The sequence below is a fragment of the Triticum dicoccoides genome, chromosome 6B (assembly GCF_002162155.2).
Source record: "Triticum dicoccoides isolate Atlit2015 ecotype Zavitan chromosome 6B, WEW_v2.0, whole genome shotgun sequence".
NCBI lineage: Eukaryota > Viridiplantae > Streptophyta > Magnoliopsida > Poales > Poaceae > Triticum > Triticum dicoccoides.
Window position 1 is genome coordinate 161,214,821 of NC_041391.1, and position 20,244 is coordinate 161,235,064.

Genomic DNA, 20,244 nt, shown 5'->3' on the forward strand with positions numbered 1-20,244 from the left:
ATCTTTGGTTAACAAACTAGTCTAGTAGAGGCTTACAAGGGACACAGTGTTTTGTCTATGTATCCACACATGTATCAAGTTTCCGGTTAATACAATTCTAGCATGAATAATAAAAATTTATCATGAAGTAAGAAATATAAAATAACAATTTTATTATTGCCTCTAGGGCATATTTCCTTCATCACAACCAGCCCGCAAATGCGAGCGGTACACGAGACTACAATTGTGAATTTTCTTTCTAATTTTTTCAACTCCAATTTTCTTTTCCTTATCCGTTTTTCCTTTTCCAATTTTATCATTTATTTTTCATTTTCCTCCCTTTTTATTTTATTAGTTTTAATTTTCCCCTCTTGTTATCTGGTTAATTTGCTCTTTTCCCCCTTTAATATGATTTTCCCTTTCCTGTTAGTAGAAATACATTTCTTGTGTGTATATGAGTATTTAGAAAATACATGTTCAAGTTTCTTTTTCAAAATAATTAGTGAGCACTTTTCCAATATATGGTGAACATTTTCAATACGCAATGAACAATTTTCTAAATTTGTTCATACAATTTGTAATAAATGTTTACATATTTTTAAAAAGTGTTTATGTATTTTACAAATATTCATAATTCTTTTAAAAGTGTCCATGCAATTAGAAACTGTTCACGTATTCTTAAAAAATTATTCATATAATTTTTAGAAAATGTTCTCACAGTTATTTAAAAAATTGTTTGTGTATTTACATTGCTTAGCACCTATACATTGGGAGCTTTAGTTGCTAAAGTTTTTAATATGCTTAACACCTCACGTAAGCACCAATGCATTGGAACTAGCCTCATAGCTCGCGAGCAAGCAAACGCAAGCACAAAGCCCCAGGTACCATCGAGAGAGAGAAAAAAGACAGCAACTACAGTCAAGGCCAGGCCTGTATCGAGAGAAGACGGAAAACATGCTATAGACAGACCCAACGTAAAAAAGTACTCCTTCCGTTCCTAAATATTTATCTTTTTAGAGATTTCAAATGAACTACCACATACGGATGTATATAGATATATTTTAGAGTGTAGATTCATTCATTTTGCTTAGTATGTAGTCACTTGTTGAAATCTCTAGAAAGATAAATATTTAGGAATGAAGAGAGTATATGAAAATCCAAAAAACTCATGCACCACCAAAGAAGAGGTAAACAACTACTCTCTCCATTCCTAAATATAAGTTTTTTTAGACATTTCAAATGGAATACAACATACAGATGTATGTAGACATATTTTATAGGGTAGATTCACTCATTTTACTCCATACGTAGTCACTTGTTGAAATATCTAAAACGGCTTATATTTGAAACGGAGGGAGTAGTAAAGAAAATACTCCCTTCGTCCAAAAAAGCTTGTCCCTCAAATGAATGTATCTAGCACCAAGTTAGTCTTAGATACATCCATTTGAGGAACAAGTTTGGGACAAATTTTTTCGGACAAAGGAAGGGAGTAATATTTTCTAAGTGCAGGCTGCCCAAACATTAGCATAAAACAAATCAGGCGTTGCTCGGTGTCTCTGTAGTAGTAGTTGCTCTAGTTAGCGGCGGGCCTCATCAAAGTCTACCGTATCTCAACCTAGTAATCAAGCTCAGCCCAAAACAAACATGCAGCGGGCAAAAGAGAAAAACTATAAAAAATTAAACGGATGACATCAGCCTACTGAGACTTCTCGACTGAGACTAGACACACCAAGTATTTTACATCGCAAACTTTCGCGAGCCCTTCCTCTGCTTCGGAGCACCCAATCAGCCCAAGAAGAGTCAAGGCACTCTGTCCCGCTCTGGGCGGCCGGCGAAATGCGTATATACAGTGCCTCCTCCACCCCCGGGGACAGGAACCACACACGGCACAGTGCAGGCTGGGCTCGTCGAGCACACCAGCAACGCAACCAGTAGCTGCCAGGAAATGGACGCGACAGCAGAAGCTAGCAGCGGAGAAGGAGCACGCCACGGCGGCGAGCAACGAAAAGATGATCAGCCGGAGAAGAAGGTGTCGTTGCTCGGCATGCTCAGGTACGCCGACCGCCTCGACATGCTGCTCATGGTGATCGGCTCGCTGGGGGCGATGGGGAACGGCGCATCGGGGTCCCTCCTATTGGTCCTCTATGGAGACGTCATCAACTCCTTCGGCGAGAGCACCACCAGCACCGTCCTCCCCGCCGTCACCAAGGTGTGACACGCAGCCACAGCTTACGGTGATCAGATCACTTAACTTGAAGAGTGGCTAGACGAGTAAACAGAGTGTTCTTTTGATTTCCAGGTTGTTCTCAACTTCATATATTTGGGCCTTGGGACAGCAGTTGCTTCCTTTCTTCGTAAGTGGAATTCCCATTCTATTCTTGGGATGCATGTTTCCTGTCGGTGAAACTTTAGATGTCAAGTAATAGTACACATGAAAAAGATAGTAATACATTCAGTAGATACCACTTTAAAGTAAACTTAACCGCAGAGGATTGTTTTTCTTTTTCGAAAAGGAAGTTTAACCCCAGGCTCTGCATCATTGCCGAACAACAAAATATGGAGTACTCAACATAACGGGTACTCGGGTAGTATTAAGTTAATCTAACGGTCAGCATGAGACCGTCAAATTTTTATTTAAGGTTCGATGCAAAAAAATAATGATTTAAGGACATATTGGTAATTATGTTTCGTCTAATTAATTAGACTGATTGCAGCCGACCGCCGCTGCAGGCCTCCGTCCGCAATGCCGGCCATCCATCGCTATCGCTAGCAAAATAATCAGCCTGCAGGTCGTTGCCCAGCGCATTGTCAACCAGACGCTGCGTGCAGGCAGGCGCCCAGCGCATTGTCAACGCTGCCAAAAATCCCAGCCTTGCACGCCGCCGGCGGCGGCAGGAACTAACTTCATTAGCTAGTTTTTTTTTGGAAAAAGAATGCACATGGCATGATGTCAAGAAGAGAGCTCGATGGAGTTGAATACTTACCATGATACGTACTATATGGCCTCGTATTCTAGTTTCTGCATGGTCATTCATGGGACGGGCTGGACAAGGTCGGGGTCATGCGGCCCAAGCGAAGGCTGTCATCTTTATGTCAGCGACCGGTTCTAGATCCCGGAGGCTTGACGAGAAGACCAAAAACCGGGTCTGGACGACAGCCGGCAAGGCGAGGAAGAGGGCATGCGGCCGGGGCGGCGCACTTGCCTTTGTCCGCTCGTCGTCTTCGTCGGGTGACCCGTGACCCACTCAAAATCCTGTAGGTTCGAGGGCAACACAAAGGCATGACAACTCGACGCTGCCGACGGCTAGCTAGGACGCGACGAGCGATGGTGACGGTGCGGGCTGGCAATGGCGATGGCAAATGAACGAGTGCGGGATGGAGAATTACTGTGTGAGATTTCAGGGGAAGGTACCTGCGGGATGGATTCATGTTAACTACCCAAAACGCCCTTAATTACTTCACATATTACCGAAAATCTAGTGTAGTATTGGCTCATCTGGGCCGTTGAACTAAAGAAATAAACGGTCAAAATTAATCTGATGTACCGTAAATTATTTAATATCACATGGAAACCAGCTTCTCTATGAAAACTCTATCAGAAGAGTACTCTATAAACTAGTAAATTTTCAATATCGAACTCAACTGCAGTTCGAAGATACAAAATTCACAAGCAGTGAGCAATGAAACGAAACGTGTTTGCATTAGATGTTTATTAGTTAGCTGTGGGGTGAGCTTTGTTGTTTCCACCTCCTTCTCGGCGTCATCTTCTTGATACAACCTTTTCAAAAAAAATCTTCTGATGAAGTGTCGAACTGGGAGACACAAATTTGTTCTCGCTTGGGTGAGGAATGTAATCGTCAATTCGTCATCAGTTATCATGTATTCATTCCATGAGAAGTACCAATTGCATTCTAAATAATTGAATATGTTTACTTAAATTCATGCTGATGGCAGAGATGTTAGTACAAAAGGCTCACCCTTCATTTTCTTCCAGAGATGTCATGCTGGGCAATATCAGGAGAAAGGCAGTCAGCCCGCATCCGTTCTTTGTACCTGAAATCAGTTATGAGGCAAGATATTGCATTCTTCGACACAGAAATGACAACTGGCGAAGCAGTTTCAAGAATGTCTAGCGATACGGTCATAATTCAAGATGCTCTTGGTGAGAAGGTAATACTTCCTCTGTCATACTAAATAAAGAAACATAATATTTTTCATCACATTGCAAGTGTGCGCAAATCTGCAGGCGCAAGTCAATGGGGAAAGTTGTGTTTTTATTGCTACTACATTGTGTTACTCACATAAGTGTATTTCATACTTCATACTGTACATTCTATGCAGCCCACCTAGTGCTGTGAGTGCTGACATTCCTGCATTCTGATTTACAGGCAGGGAAGCTTATACAAACCGTATCTGCCTTCTTTGGGGGTTTCATCGTAGCATTCACAAAAGGCTGGCTCCTCACTCTTGTCATGCTAACGTCACTACCTTCAGTTGCTATCGCTGGTGCAGTGTCTGCACAACTGCTAACTGGGGTTTCTAGCAAGCGACTAACATCGTATAGTGATGCTGCAGACACAGTTGAACAGACAATTGGATCTATACGAACAGTGAGTTCAAAGTATATCAGTTATTCAAAATTATATCAATTATTTCAGTCAATACAAATTATAGCAAACATTAATATAGCAACTCTCAAACAGGTTGTGTCCTTCAATGGCGAGAAGAAAGCTATAGAAATGTATAATAAATTCAATAAAAATGCATACAAGACTGCTGTTGAGGAAGGCCTCGTCAATGGTTTTGGCATGGGCTCTGTCTTCCTTATCATATTGAGCAGCTATGGTCTAGGCTTCTGGTATGGTGGAAAGCTAATCCTTGACAAAGGATACACTGGAGGGAAGATCATCACTGTTTTGTTTGCTGTATTAACTGGCGCAAAGTGAGTTTCTGAAACCTTAACATTGCAAATACCCTGAAATCATAATGTAACCTCAATTTATGGAAGGACTACTTGAATGAATGGAAATATAAAATATTACATAGTAAAATTTAAAATTCTAAATAACCTTTTTCTTACACATGACTAGCAAATACATATATTTCTGTAAATTCTAGAAGGAACTTTCCATGGAAGTTTGATGTTCCTTTCAAGGTGTGTTCAGAGATTACCTTTTTATAGTTAACACTTTTTTTACTTATTTATGTTTAGTGGTAAATAATGTCAATTGGTATGAGCTCAAGGCTAATAATTTTGTTATAAATACAAATAGACCACGAGATTCAAGGAGCCTCCTTCCCTTTGAGAGTAAAAGAAATCAAACAATAATCCTAAAAAATATCTACCATAAATTCAAAAGAAAAATAGATGAGCTACATTTTTACTTTTTGGGATCATATTATATATTAAAAATCTCTTTCTAAAAAAATCAACCCAATTGACCACACAAAACACAATTTTGAACCAGGTGTAAATTGCAATTATTGCGCCCACACAGCAGGGTCCCATGTATCCTGCGAAAGCTATAACGGCAATTGCTTGATATTGTCGAAGCTACTTGAAATTGCAACCATTATGTTTTAAGTATTCAATTAACGTTACTCGTGTTGGTGAGAACTAAAACATTTTGTCATCTGTCTAACAATAAATATGACAAGCTTATATATTGAATATAGCACTATCAGTAGATGGATTACTAATTGATTTACATTTTCCGCAGATGGATGTAATTCTTAACCAGCTTGCAACCCCTATGCAGTACGCTAATTATTCTATTTACATTGCTCTATCTTCTTATGTTACCTCAGCAGAGCATACCTAGATGAAGTACTAGTAGTTACTAAACTGTACTTCATAAAATAGAAAAGGTGACCATTAAATATGTTATTTCAATGTCCTAAACCTGGCACTTAAATTTCTGTAACAGTTCGTTAGGTAGTGCAACACCATCAATTTCTGCAATTGCAGAAGGTCAATCTGCAGCATATAGACTGTTCGAAACAATTGAGAGGAAACCCGAAATAGATTCAGATGATACAAGTGGCATGGTCATGGAAAATATCAAGGGCAATGTTGAGCTAAAGGATGTATATTTTCGCTACCCTGCAAGACCCGGGCAGTTAATATTAGATGGAATATCATTACAGGTAGCCAGTGGAACAACAATGGCCATAGTTGGAGAGAGTGGAAGTGGCAAGTCAACTGTTATCAGCCTAGTTGAAAGATTCTATGATCCACAGGCTGGCGAAGTTTTGATAGATGGATTCAACATCAAGAATCTGAGTCTTGATTGGATAAGAGGGAAGATCGGTCTTGTTAGCCAAGAACCATTGTTGTTTATGACCTCCATTAAAGATAACATAATATATGGTAAAGAAGATGCAACACTTGAAGAGATCAAGAGATCAGCCGAGCTTGCAAATGCCGCAAACTTCATCGAGAAGTTACCAAATGTATGTAAATAATGACTGAATGCTTCAAACGACTTCTTGAAATTAAGCTAATAGCATTTTAATTTCATACCAGGGCTACGACACATTGGTTGGCCAACGTGGCACTCTACTTTCTGGAGGACAAAAGCAAAGAATTGCAATTGCGAGAGCCATCCTTAAAGATCCAAAAATCCTTTTGCTAGATGAAGCAACAAGTGCATTGGATGTGGAATCTGAGAGGATAGTTCAGGAGGCAATCAATAGGATATTGGTGGAAAGAACCACACTTGTCGTTGCACATCGTTTGAGCACTGTAAGGAATGTTGACTGCATCACAGTCGTTCATCAAGGGAAAATAGTTGAACAAGGTTAGAATCTCTTGATTATGCATTAATTTTCCCATTCTAGGATATATTTATTGTGAGCCTATGATGGTTCATTCACCCCACAAAAATATCCTATATGTACAGGCCCTCATCATGCATTGGTAAAGGATCCCAATGGAGCTTACTCCCAGCTTATTAGGCTACAAGAAACTCGTGGTGATGAAAGACGTAAAGTACAGGATTCTGGAGTGCCCAATTCCTTATCAAAAAGCACTAGTTTGTCACTTAGACGGTCAATGACTAATGCTTCTTCTGGCAATAGCAACAGACACTCCTTCAAGAACCCCCCAGGACTATCAGTTGAGTTGCATGAGGATGCAATCACAGATGAACAGAACACAGAGGGCCTTCCCGATGGGAAGACCCTTCAGAAAGCAGCAGTTGCGCGACTTTTTTATCTTAACAAGCCAGAGGTACCGATTCTTCTGCTCGGCACTATAGCAGCATCGGTGCATGGAATCATTTTTCCATTGTATGGCCTACTAATATCTGGCGGTCTAAAATCATTCTACGAGCCACCAGATAAGCTGCGAAAAGATTCTAGCTTTTGGGCATTGATATTTGTAGTTCTGGGGTTTGCATCTTTCATTGCAATCACAACAGAATATCTTTTGTTTGCAATTGCTGGTGGCAAGCTTATAGAGCGTGTTCGTACTCTGTCATTTCAAAATATTGTGCATCAGGAAGTTGCTTGGTTTGATAATCCCTCAAATTCCAGGTACCATATTCAAATGATCTCAGTTACTTTATCTTCTTGTGCATAAATCTACAAAGATACTTAGATTCTGCTTTATCACTTACAGTGGTGCACTTGGTACACGACTCTCAGTTGACGCATTAAATGTTCGGCGCTTAGTAGGAGATAACCTGGGCCTTATAGTGCAGTCTACAGCTTCACTAATAGCTGGCTTTGTCATAGCTTTTACGGCAGACTGGAGGCTTGCACTGATTATCACTTGTGTCATTCCTTTATTGGGTGCACAAGGTTATGCTCAAGCGAAGTTCTTGAAGGGTTTTGGTGAAGAAGCTAAGGTGAGACATAACTCTAAAAGTTATTTGATGTTTGTTTCATGATTGAATACCATAGAATCAATCATTACAATAATGTGATCATACTACTATTGTGCAGGAGATGTATGAAGATGCAAGTCAAGTTGCAACTGACGCTGTTGGTAGTATCAGAACTATAGCATCTTTCTGTGCAGAGAAAAGAGTGGTTACAACATATAACAAGAAATGTGAAGCTTTAAGGAAACAGGGCATTCGAAGTGGAATCGTTGGAGGGCTTGGTTTTGGTTTCTCATTCTTGGTGTTGTATTTGACATTTGCTCTATGTTTCTATGTTGGTGCACAGTTTGTACGTCAGGGAAAATCTAATTTCGCAGATGTTTTCAAAGTAAGAATTGCTAAATCATTTCAAGTAACAGTTTGCATATGAGAATTAACAATCATTGGATGTTTTTCAGGTTTTCCTTGTCTTAGTTTTGGCAACTCTTGGGGTTTCGCAGGCAAGTGCATTGGCATGTAATGCGACAAAAGCAAAGGATTCAGCCATTTCTGTTTTCAGTATTCTAGATCGGAAGTCAAAAATCGATACAAGTAGCGATGAGGGCATGATGCTGGAAAATGTCACAGGCGACATTGATTTCAGTAATGTCAGTTTCAAGTACCCATCACGCCCTGATGTCCAAATATTCAGTGACTTTACATTGCACATTCCTTCCAGAAAGGTATGATTTGCAATATTTTCTAGTCTTGTTCATTATTGTCGCACCAAGTGTTTTCATTCGGATAACTAACTTTAGGTGCCACCTCTTGGCATAAAACCAAGAATAATATTCCCTCCGTCCCAAAATTCTTGTCTTAGATTTGTCTAAATACGGATGTATCAAGTCACGTTTTAGTATTAGGTTCAACCGTATCTAGACAAATGTAAGACAAAAATTTTGGGACAGAGGGAGTACTTAAGAATGGGTGATGCATGGTCTAGTTACAATGTTCTCATATATATAAGAAGCTTTCAGCTGATTAATTTCACATTGATTGGCGACCACAAAAACTTTGATGTGTTCAAACCTTTTCCTTCCTTTTCCAGACCATAGCACTAGTTGGAGAGAGTGGCAGTGGCAAGTCCACAATAATTTCTTTACTGGAGCGTTTCTACGATCCTGATTCTGGTAGTATCTCAGTAGATGGAGTCGAGATTAAGAGCCTGAGAGTTAGCTGGTTAAGGGATCAGATGGGGCTGGTAGGCCAGGAGCCAGTGCTTTTCAACGACACAATCCGCGCAAACATAACATACGGGAAACACGGGGAGGTGACAGAGGAAGAGGTTACGGGTGTTGCCAAAGCAGCAAATGCTCATGAGTTTATATCAAGCTTGCCACAGGGATACGACACTCTGGTTGGCGAGAAAGGAGTGCAACTATCTGGTGGACAGAAGCAGCGGGTAGCCATCGCAAGGGCCATTATAAAGGACCCGAAGATACTACTGCTTGACGAGGCGACCAGCGCCCTGGACGCGGAATCAGAGCGCATCGTTCAGGACGCATTGGATCGAGTCATGGTGAGCAGGACCACCATAGTGGTGGCGCACCGCCTCTCCACAATCAAAGGGGCTGATGCGATTGCGGTCCTCAAGGAAGGCAAAATTGCAGAAAAGGGAAATCATGAGGCCCTGATGCGGATCAAGGGCGGAGTCTATGCTTCGCTAGTTGAACTTCGCTCAAATTCTAAGTAGAACTGTGTATACGACATTCATTTTTTTCCTTTTGATTCTTACTACATCTGTTTGTTCCTAGTACAATTATTTTGCCAGGCAATACAGTGATTTGTGATCTGAGAAGTGAATGCAAGAAGTTACCCGTATGCAATAAAAACTGCAGAAGTATTGGTAGTCTGATAGAAGAAACGCCTAGAGAAGAGACAGAATTTCGGGCTCTGTCCCTTAGAAAAATATAGAATTGAGCCTCTACTCCAAAAAAAAAAAAACTATAGGTTCTACGCAAAGGACTCGCACCCAGCAGTAGGGATTTTTGTTTGCTTGTTTGACAACCGCAGCAGTAGGGATAGTCGTCTTGCGGCATACCGAATGAATATGAACACACAAGGTTTCTTTGAAAGGGCGACATTGTCGGCTAAAGTGATAAACGCGCCTACCTCTGGGATGCGCGCGTTCTAAAACTGGGAAACCCAAAATCCATGCAAATTTTATAGCATCGCATATCTATGGGCCGGCCGGCGACCGCGCTGCTGCCGACGGCCGCGCCGCCATCTTCATCGACGAGTTCCTTTTTCTCGAGGGGATCCCTGTGCTGCTGGGCTGGGCTGGGCTAGGCCGAAATGGACCTGCATAACTTAGGGCATCTCTGGCCCTAAACCGGTCAAGAGCATCCAAGGACCTTGCAAATCTGACCCCTCAAACATTCGGACGCGTCCGCGGACAATGATCAGTCACGCCTTAAGATATTTCATTGTACAATCAGATACCTTAGGACTGCCAATAAAAAAAATCTAACATTCATTGGTTATCAAAATCCAAAAATTAATGGAAAAACATAACTTAGGACTGTCATGCATGACTTGTTGATGTTGGCATGATTGCATGGATAGATTAGTGAAAAAAGAAAATTATGGCTAACATGCATGATTTGTTGATGTGACATTGCTACATGGATAGGAAAAAAATAGATAGTAGGTTTAGGAATAGAGGATTCCATGAATATATCCACATTCCATGGCCGTATCAGCTTACGACCTGTCGACACCTTGTTTCCTTTCTAGAAACAAACATTGGTCAACTTAAAAAAAAGAAACAAGTGCCGGTGACCACCAGAGACCATCTTAGCGCACCTTTTTTTCCTTTCTAGAAACAATACTGGTCAATCCATTTGACCAACTAGTGACTACGCTGACGCTGCGCACAAAAGTAGGCTGTGAATCTTGAATTGTCACAGCAAATCACCACATGCCAACGATAAATCCGTGCAAACCCACATGCAAGAATCCATAAATCCGTGCGCACAAAAGTACTTTTCCATGGCAAACTTTCCCGGGCCCTTCCTCTGCTTCGGAGCACCCAATCAGCCCAAGAAGAGTCAAAGCACTCTGAGGGCTCTGGGCTGCCGGCGAAATGCTTATATACAGTGCCTCCTCCACCTCCAGGGACAGGAACTACACACGGCACGGTGCAGGCTGGGCTCGTCGAGCACACCAGCAGCGCAAGCTGTAGCTGCCAGGAAATGGACGCGACAGCAGAAGCTCGCAGCGGAGAAGGAGCACGCCACGGCGGCGAGCAAGAAAAAGATGACCAGACGGAGAAGAAGGTGTCGTTGCTCGGCATGTTCAGGTACGCCGACAGCCTCGACGTGCCGCTCATGGTGGTCGGCTCGCTGGGGGCGGTGGGCAACGGCGTGGCGGGGTCCCTCATGTTGGTCGTCTTTGGAGACGCCATCAACTCCTTCGGGGAGAGCACCACCAGCACCGTCCTCCCCGCTGTCACCAAGGTGCGCTGCAGCTTACGGTGATCAGATCACTTAACCTGAAGATTGGCTAGACGAGTTAACAGAGAATGTTCTTTTGATCTCCAGGTTGTTCTCAACTTCGTATATTTGGGCATTGGGATAGCAGTTGCTTCCTTTCTTCGTAAGTGCAGTTCCCATTCTATTATTGGAATACATGTTTCCTGTCACTGAAAATTTAGATGTCAAGCAATAGTACACAGGAAAAGATAGTAATACATTCAGTACATACCACTTTCAAATAGACTTAACCACAGAGGATTGTTTTTCTTTTTCTTTTTCGAAGAGGAAGTTTAACCCTCGGTCTCTGCATCATCGCTAACAACTATACCTAAATGCAGAGAATAATTAACAGGGTTATTTAATATCAAATGGAAACCAGCTTCTCCGTGAAAACTCAAAACTCCATCGGAAGAGTACTCTATAAACTTGTAAATTTTCATATCAAACTCAACTGCAGTTCAAAGATACAAAATAAACAAGCAGTGAGCAATGAAACGAAACAGTTATGTGCAATCATATAGCGCCATGTTTGCGGTCAGACGTTTAGTTAGATATTGGGTGGGCTTTGTTGTTTCCACCTCCTTCTCAGTGTCATCTTATTAATACAAAATGATACACACTTTGGTGCGTGATCAAGAAAAAAAAAGTGTAGGAGACACAAATTTGTTCTCACTTGGGTGAGGAATGCATTCTTCAATTCGTTATCAATTATCATGTATTTATTCCATGAGAATTACCAACTGCATTCCTAAAAATTGAATATGTCTGGTTAAATTTATGCTAATGGCAAAGAAGTTACCCCACTAAAAGAGGCTCACCCTTCATTATCTTCCAGAGATGTCATGCTGGACAATGTCAGGAGAAAGGCAGTCAGCCCGCATCCGTTCTTTGTACCTGAAATCAGTTCTGAGGCAAGATATTGCATTTTTCGACATAGAAATGACAACTGGTGAAGCAGTTTCTAGAATGTCTAGCGATACGGTCATAATTCAAGATGCTCTTGGTGAGAAGGTAATACTTCCTCTGTAGTACGTACTAAATAAGGAAACATAATATTTTTCATCACACTGCAAGTGTGCGCAGATCTGCAGGTGCAAGTCAATGACAAGCATCAATATTTCTATTGCTACTACATAAGCTTTTGTGTTACTCACCTAAGTGTATTTCATACTTCAAACATTCTATGCAGCCCATCCAGCGCTACAAGTGTTGACATTCCTGCATTCTGATTTACAGGGAGGGAAGCTTGTACAAGCCATATCTGCCTTCTTTGGGGGTTTTATCATAGCATTCACAAAAGGCTGGCTCCTGACTCTTGTCATGCTAACGTCACTACCATTAGTTGCTATCGCCGGTGCAGTGTCTGCACAGCTGCTAACCCGGGTTTCTAGCAAGCGACTAACATCGTATAGTGATGCTGCAGACACAGTTGAACAGACAATTGGATCTATACGAACAGTGAGTTCAAATTATATTAGTCATTCGAAATTATATCAATTATCTCAACTAAGACAAATGATAGCAAACATTAATTTAGCAACCCACGTGTAATCAGGTTGTGTCCTTCAATGGAGAGAAGAAAGCTATAGAAATGTATAATAAATTCATAAAGAAAGCCTACAAGACTGCTGTTGAGGAAGGCCTTGTCAATGGTTTTGGCATGGGCTCTGTCTTCTGCATCATATTTAGCAGCTATGGTCTAGGGTTCTGGTATGGTGGAAAGCTAATCATTGACAAAGGATACACTGGAGGGAAGATCGTCACTGTTTTGTTTGCCGTAATGACTGGTGCAACGTGAGTTTCTGAAACCTTAACATTGCAAATACCCTGAAATCTTAATATTTGCCGTATATAATCCTCAATTTATTGAAGGACGTCTTGAATGAATGGAAATATAAAACATTATATAATAAAATTTAAAATTCTAAATAACCTTTTTCTTATGCATGACTTGCGAATACATATATTGCTGTAAATTCTAGAAGGAACTTTCCATGGAAGTTTGATGTTCCTTTCAAGGTGTGTTCAGAGATTACCTTTAGAGAGTTAACATTTGCTTACTAATTCATGTTTAGTGGTAAATAATGTCAATTGGTATGAGCTCAAGGCTAATAATTTTGTTATAAATACAAATGGCCCACGAGATTCAAGGTGCCTCCTTCCCTTTGAGGGAAAAAGAAATTAAACAATAATCCTAAAAAGTATCTACCATAAATTCAAAAGAAAAATAGAATGGGGTACATTTCTACTTTTTGGTATCAGATTATATATAAAAAGCCTCTCTAAAAGAATCAACCCAATCGACCACACGAAGCACAATTTTGAACTAGATGTAAATTGCAACTATTGCACCCTCACAGCAGGGTGCCATGAATCCTGAGGAAGTTATAACGGCAATCGCTAGATATTGTCGAAGCTACTTGAAATTGCAACCGTTATGTTTGAAGTATTAAATTAACATTTTGTCAAACAATAAATATGACAAGCTTATATATTGAATATAGCACTATCAGTAGATGGATTACTAGTTGATTCACATTTTCAGTAGATGGATATAATTCATCGAATAACCAACTTGCAACCCTCTGCAGTACGCTTCGCTAATTATTCTATTTACATTGCTCTATCTTCGTATGTTACCTCAGCAGAGCATACCTATATGAAGTACTAGTAGTTCCTAAACTGTACTTCATGCCAAGAAATAGAAAAGGTGACCATTAAATATGTTATGTTAATGTCGTAAACCTGGCGCTTAAATTTTTGTAACAGTTCATTAGGTAGTGCAACACCATCAATTTCTGCAATTGCAGAAGGTCAATCTGCAGCATACAGACTGTTCGAAACAATAGAGAGGAAACCTGAAATAGATTCAGATGATATGAGTGGCATGGTCTTGGAAAATATCAAGGGTGATGTTGAGCTAAAGGATGTGTACTTTCGCTACCCTGCAAGACCCGGGCAGTTAATATTAGATGGATTATCATTACAAGTAGCCAGTGGAACAACAATGGCCATAGTTGGAGAGAGTGGAAGTGGCAAGTCAACTGTTATCAGCCTAGTTGAAAGATTCTATGATCCACAGGCTGGCGAAGTTTTGATAGATGGAGTCAACATCAAGAATCTGAGTCTTGATTGGATAAGAGGGAAGATCGGCCTTGTTAGCCAAGAACCATTGTTGTTTATGACCTCTATTAAAGATAACATAATCTATGGTAAAGAAAATGCAACACTTGAAGAGATCAAGAGATCAGCCGAGCTTGCAAATGCAGCAAATTTCATCGATAAGTTACCAAATGTATGTAAATAAAGATTGAATACTTCAAATGACTTATTGGAATTTAAGCTCACAACATTTTAATTTCATATCAGGGCTACGATACATTGGTTGGCCAACGTGGCACTCTACTTTCTGGAGGACAAAAGCAAAGAATTGCAATTGCGAGAGCCATCCTTAAAGATCCAAAAATCCTTTTGCTAGATGAAGCAACAAGTGCATTGGATGTGGAATCTGAGAGGATAGTCCAGGAGGCAATCAATAGGATATTGGTAGAAAGAACCACACTTGTCGTTGCTCATCGTTTGAGCACTGTAAGGAATGTTGACTGCATCACAGTCGTTCATCAAGGGAAAATAGTCGAACAAGGTTAGAATCTCTTGAATATGCATTAATTTTCCCATTCTATGATATGTTTATTGTCAGCCTATGATGATTCATTCACCACACGAAAATATCCTATATGTGCAGGTCCACATCATGCATTGGTAAAGGATCCCAATGGAGCTTACTCCCAGCTTATTAGGCTACAAGAAACTCGTGGTGATGAAAGACGTAAAATACAGGATTCCGAAGTGCCCAATTCCTTATCAAAAAGCACTAGTTTGTCAGTTAGACGGTCAATGACTAATGTTTCTTTTGGCAATAGCAACAGACACTCCTTCAAGAACACATTAGGACTATCAGTTGAGTTGCATGAGGATGCAATCACAGGTGAACAGAACAATGAGGACCTTCCCGATGGGATGACCCTTCAGAAAGAAGCAGTTGGACGCCTTTTTTATCTTAACAAGCCGGAGGTACCATTTCTTCTGCTCGGCGCTATAGCAGCATCAGTGCATGGAGTCATTTTGCCATTGTACGGCCTACTAATGTCTGGCAGTATAAAATCATTCTACGAGCCACCAGATAAGCTGCGAAAAGATTCTAGCTTTTGGGCATTGATATTTGTAGTTCTGGGGATTGCATCTTTCATTGCAATCACAGCAGAATATCTTTTGTTTGGAATTGCTGGTGGCAAGCTTATAGAGCGTGTTCGTACTCTGTCATTTCAAAATATTGTGCATCAGGAAGTTGCTTGGTTTGATAATCCCTCAAATTCCAGGTACCATATTCAAATGATCTCAGTTATTTTATCTTCTTGTGCATAGATCTACACAGATACTAAGATTCTGCTTTATCACTTACAGTGGTGCACTTGGTACACGACTCTCAGTTGACGCATTAAACGTTCGGCGCTTAGTAGGAGATAACCTGGGCCTTATAGTACAGTCTACAGCTTCATTAATCGGTGGCTTTGTCATAGCGTTTACGGCAGACTGGAGGCTTGCACTGATTATCACTTGTGTCATTCCTTTATTGGTTGCACAGGGTTATGCTCAAGCAAAGTTCTTGAAGGGGTTTGGTGAAGAAGCTAAGGTGACACATAACAACTCTAAAATCTATTTTATGTTTTGTTTCAGGGTGACAATCCTAATACCCTAGAATCAATTATCACAATAATGTGATCATACTATTATTGTGCAGGAGATGTATGAAGATGCAAGTCAAGTTGCAACTGACGCTGTTGGTAGTATCAGAACGATAGCATCTTTCTGTGCAGAGAAAAGAGTGGTTACAACATATAACAAGAAATGTGAAGCTTTAAGGAAACAGGGAATTCAAAGTGGAATCGTTGGAGGGCTTGGTTTTGGTTTCTCATTCATGGTGTTGTATTTTACGTTTGCTCTATGCTTCTATGTTGGTGCACAGTTTGTACGTCAGGGAAAAGCTACTTTTGCAGACGTTTCCAAAGTAAGAATTGCTAAATCATTTCAAGTAACTATTTGTATATGAGAATGAACTTTTAATAACCATTCACAAATTCATTGGATTTTTTCAGGTTTTCTTTGCCTTGGTTTTTGCAACTGTTGGGGTTTCGAGCGCAAGTGCATTGGCATCTAATGCGACAAAAGCAAAGGATTCAGCCATTTCTGTTTTCAGTATTCTAGATCGGAAGTCAAAAATCAATACAAATAGCGATGAGGGCATGATGCTGGAAAATGTCACTGGCGACATTGAATTCAGTAATGTCAGTTTCAAGTACCCATCACGGCCTGATGTCCAAATATTCAGTGACTTTACTTTGCACATTCCTTCCAGAAAGGTATGATTTGCAATCTTTTGTAGTCTTGTTTAATTGTTGCGCCCAATTGTTTTCATTCGGATAACTAACTTTATGTGCCACCTCTTAGCATAGTACCAAGAATAATACTTAAAATAGGTGATGCATGATCTAGTTGCAGTGTTATCATATATAGGAAGCTTTCAGCTGTTTTATTTCGCATATGATGATTGACAACCACAAAAACTGCTATGTTGAAACCTTTTCCTTCCCTTTTCAGACCATAGCACTAGTTGGAGAGAGTGGTAGTGGAAAGTCCACAATAATTTCTTTACTGGAGCGTTTCTATGATCCTGATTCTGGTAGTATCTCAGTAGATGGAGTCGAGATTAAGAGCCTGAAAATTAGCTGGTTAAGGGATCAGATGGGGCTGGTAGGCCAGGAGCCAGTTCTTTTCAACGACACAATCCGTGCAAACATAACATACGGGAAACACGGGGAGGTGACAGAGGAAGAGGTTACGGGTGTGGCCAAGGCAGCAAATGCTCATGAGTTTATATCAAGCTTGCCACAGGGATACGACACTCTGGTTGGCGAGAAAGGAGTGCAACTATCTGGTGGACAGAAGCAGCGGGTAGCCATCGCAAGGGCCATTATAAAGGACCCGAAGATACTACTGCTTGACGAGGCGACCAGCGCCCTGGACGCGGAATCAGAGCGCATCGTTCAGGACGCGTTGGATCGAGTCATGGTGAGCAGGACCACCATAGTGGTGGCGCACCGCCTCTCCACAATCAAAGGGGCTGATGCGATTGCGGTCCTCAAGGAAGGCAAAATTGCAGAAAAGGGAAATCATGAGGCCCTGATGCGGATCAAGGATGGAGTCTATGCTTCGCTAGTAGAACTTCGCTCAAATTCCAAGTAGAACTGTCTATATTTGACATTCATTATTTTCCTTTTGATTCTTACTACTCCCTCCGTACCAAAATATAAGACGTATTTGAACTACAAAAACGTCTTATATTTTGGTAGAGGGAGTACATCCGTTTGTTCCTAGTACAATTATTTTGCCAGGCAATACAGTGTTTTGTGATTTGAGAAGTGAATGCAACATGGTTACCCGTATGCAAGCCGACATCAATAAATAATTGCTTTTAAATACTAACTAAAAACTGCAGCAGTATTGGTAGTCTGATAGAAGAACGCCTAGAGAAGAGACAGGATTTCGAGCTCTGACCCTTCAAAAAATCTAGATCTGAGCATCTACTTCACAAAAACTGCAGGTTCTAGGCAAAGGATTCGCACGCAGCAGTAGGGATAGTCGTCTTGCGGCATACCAAATGACTACGAACACACAGGTTTCTTCAAAAGGGCGACAACGTCGGCTAAACTGATAAGCGCGCCTACCTCTGGGATGCGCGCGTTCTGAAACAGGAAAACCCAGAATCCATGCAAATTTTAGAGCACCGCTTACCTCTGGGCCGGACGGCGACCGCGCTGCTGCCGTCGGCCGCGCCGCCATCTTCACCGGCGAGTTGGAACTCTTTCCGCGGGCTGGGGTGGGCTGGGGTGGGCCGAAATGGACCTGCATAACTCAGGGCATCTCTGGCCTTAGACCGGTTAAAGGAGTAAAAAGTTTAGTACTCGGCCCGCGGAGGAGTAAAAATACTCGGACTCGAGGCGGCCGAGTAAAATCTCGTTGCTCCCCTCCAACCCCGAATCCGTCACCGCTGCCACATCCAACCCCAACCCCCGGTCCGCGCCACCACCAGCTCAGCCCCGGGCCGCCGCCGAAGCCGCGTCCCACCCCTAGGCTGCCGCTGCCGGATTTCACCAATCTGGTCGAGCTCTCGCGGTTGCCATGGCGGATTTGGGGCTCTGGAACCAGTGACAGACATGGCGGCGGGCTGCGGAATTGGGTCAGCCATGCGCGCGCTTGCACCGGAATTCTACTCCGCCACGCAGTGCGGCCATCGCCGCCGAAACCAACCTAGGGCTTCGCTTCAGCAGCGTCTAGTGGTGTTCGCCGGTGCCTAGAGGTCCGCCCCATTGCTCTGGGTCAGCTGCAGCGTCTGCTTCACCGACACTAGGCACAGGCCGCGGTTCCACAGGCTGTAGTGCTCGGGTCCTGCATCACCGATGGCAAAACAATGATGCATTTCTTCAGTACAAAAACAAGGCTATGCACTTGCTTGCGGTTTATAATTCTGTTAGAGTTTGTCATGCTCAGAATTTTAAGGCAATTTCGGAGTAGTGTGGAACTTAGCGAGAAAGGATGAATATATTCCTTTGTAGTTGAAATATACTATGTAAACTAAAATTAGAAAGATTTGGCCAAAAAAATTACTCGGCTAGTTTAAGGGATCGGCTAGAAACGACTAAAGCTTAAAGAAGTAGAAATACTTCACTAAAATTCACTCGGCTGTATATTATCCTAATTTTTAGAAGATCGGCTAGAGATGCCCTGGCTCGTTAGAGCATCTATACTTCAACAAGAATGAAATATCACCCTCTATCTAAATGATATAACCACTAGCATGATACCTTTCACATTGGTAAGTCAAACCATGGTGAAGACATCACGAGCAATGATACGACGACATCATCTCCACTTCGTAGCCCATCGATCTTCATTCATTGAAGTCGGGGCATTGACAGACTTTTGATGATCGCTATAGGAAAGACATAAAAAAATTATCATGAACTCAACAATAAAAGTAAATGACTAGTCATTACATGCCAAAATAAACGTCAATAGTTCATACATAGATAGGGGATACACAAATGAATCAATGACTTTAGTTTGTGCGTTCATTGATCATCTTCTTCATGCGGACCAACCACTTCTTGTCTTTATCATCCAAGAGGTTCACGCCCTGCAACATGATCCTCGATTCCTCCATCTCTCTCGCAAGCCCCAATTTCTTTCTCTCCAGAGCTCAATTCTTTGGATGGTGGCCGCTTGTTGAAGCACCCATTTTGCAACCTTCTCCTGTCTCTCCAATTCTATTTTGTTCTCGAAGTTTAACTTTTCCAGGTCGAACTCCATCTTCCCCTTTGCGCATCTATGAACATCTTGTACCTTTCCTCCTTCTCCACCTCCTTTGCGGGAAAAATGCCCGTCCAAGTCGGGGACATTTTGTTTGCCGCGCCATGACGCGTGATCCTCTCCTTCTCCCACTTGTTCCCCATGACCTGCCGGTTTCTCTTCAACACGGTTGCTTGTATGTCCGCCCCATCATTTTCTTCGTCCTCCTCATCCAATCCAATTGATTGAGCAGAACTAACCCATCAATTTTCTTCATTTTCTTCATGCCGCTTTCAATCTCCTCGAGGACAGTTTGCCACTTAGGTTTCCCATTCAATTTGAGCCAACAATATGACATAATGAATGCCTTCTTCTTGACTTGATGGTATAAAGCCGCCAACAAAGTTGCATGGGTTTGAACTCCGATGCCGCTTTGGTTCCGGCCAACAACATTTTTTGAGAAAACCAACGAATTTTCTCACACACTCTTGGATGGTGGACCATCTATGTTGGAGAGA

At 41.7% G+C, this 20,244-nt stretch overlaps 2 protein-coding genes and 1 long non-coding RNA gene across 4 annotated transcripts; 2 read left to right on the forward strand and 1 right to left on the reverse strand.

Annotated features, from left to right (window-relative positions):
* The first annotated feature begins 1,914 nt into the window (after positions 1-1,914).
* Positions 1,915-9,567, forward strand: LOC119321849 (ABC transporter B family member 4-like). The gene is made up of 12 exons (XM_037595368.1): positions 1,915-2,188; positions 2,279-2,333; positions 3,974-4,149; positions 4,368-4,589; positions 4,683-4,921; positions 5,907-6,432; positions 6,506-6,779; positions 6,882-7,515; positions 7,601-7,829; positions 7,927-8,193; positions 8,264-8,527; positions 8,893-9,567. Exons 1-12 carry the CDS (start codon positions 1,925-1,927, stop codon positions 9,535-9,537), a joined length of 3,795 nt encoding a protein of 1,264 aa, XP_037451265.1. The 5' UTR covers positions 1,915-1,924; the 3' UTR covers positions 9,538-9,567.
* A 954-nt stretch (positions 9,568-10,521) lies between these two features.
* On the reverse strand, positions 10,522-18,574 carry LOC119323863. 2 transcript variants are annotated; one of them, XR_005156543.1, is made up of 4 exons: positions 18,173-18,574; positions 12,139-12,226; positions 11,550-11,648; positions 10,522-11,487 (listed from the first exon to the last, which is right to left on the reverse strand). It is a non-coding gene; the product is annotated as an uncharacterized LOC119323863 (long non-coding RNA). The 2 variants fall into 2 exon arrangements; XR_005156544.1 differs by having other exon boundaries at positions 12,139-12,737.
* LOC119323862 (ABC transporter B family member 4-like) lies at positions 11,039-17,907 on the forward strand. Its single transcript, XM_037597571.1, has 12 exons — positions 11,039-11,302; positions 11,387-11,441; positions 12,156-12,331; positions 12,557-12,778; positions 12,876-13,114; positions 14,090-14,615; positions 14,690-14,963; positions 15,066-15,699; positions 15,785-16,013; positions 16,122-16,388; positions 16,477-16,740; positions 16,979-17,907. The coding sequence occupies exons 1-12, from the start codon at positions 11,039-11,041 to the stop codon at positions 17,621-17,623; spliced, it is 3,795 nt and encodes a 1,264-aa protein (XP_037453468.1). The 3' UTR covers positions 17,624-17,907.
* Positions 18,575-20,244: the final 1,670 nt, after the last annotated feature.

Excerpts from the sequence above, each read along its gene's own strand:
- LOC119321849 (XM_037595368.1), top strand. The coding sequence starts at position 1,925 with ATGGACGCGACAGCAGAAGCTAGCAGCGGAGAAGGAGCACGCCACGGC. Across the intron at positions 4,922-5,906 it reads GCTGTATTAACTGGCGCAAA|TTCGTTAGGTAGTGCAACAC; the intron begins GTGAGTTTCTGA and ends TTTCTGTAACAG. Across the intron at positions 8,194-8,263 it reads ATTTCGCAGATGTTTTCAAA|GTTTTCCTTGTCTTAGTTTT; the intron begins GTAAGAATTGCT and ends GATGTTTTTCAG.
- LOC119323862 (XM_037597571.1), top strand. The coding sequence starts at position 11,039 with ATGGACGCGACAGCAGAAGCTCGCAGCGGAGAAGGAGCACGCCACGGC. Across the intron at positions 12,779-12,875 it reads CAATTGGATCTATACGAACA|GTTGTGTCCTTCAATGGAGA; the intron begins GTGAGTTCAAAT and ends ACGTGTAATCAG. Across the intron at positions 13,115-14,089 it reads GCCGTAATGACTGGTGCAAC|TTCATTAGGTAGTGCAACAC; the intron begins GTGAGTTTCTGA and ends TTTTTGTAACAG.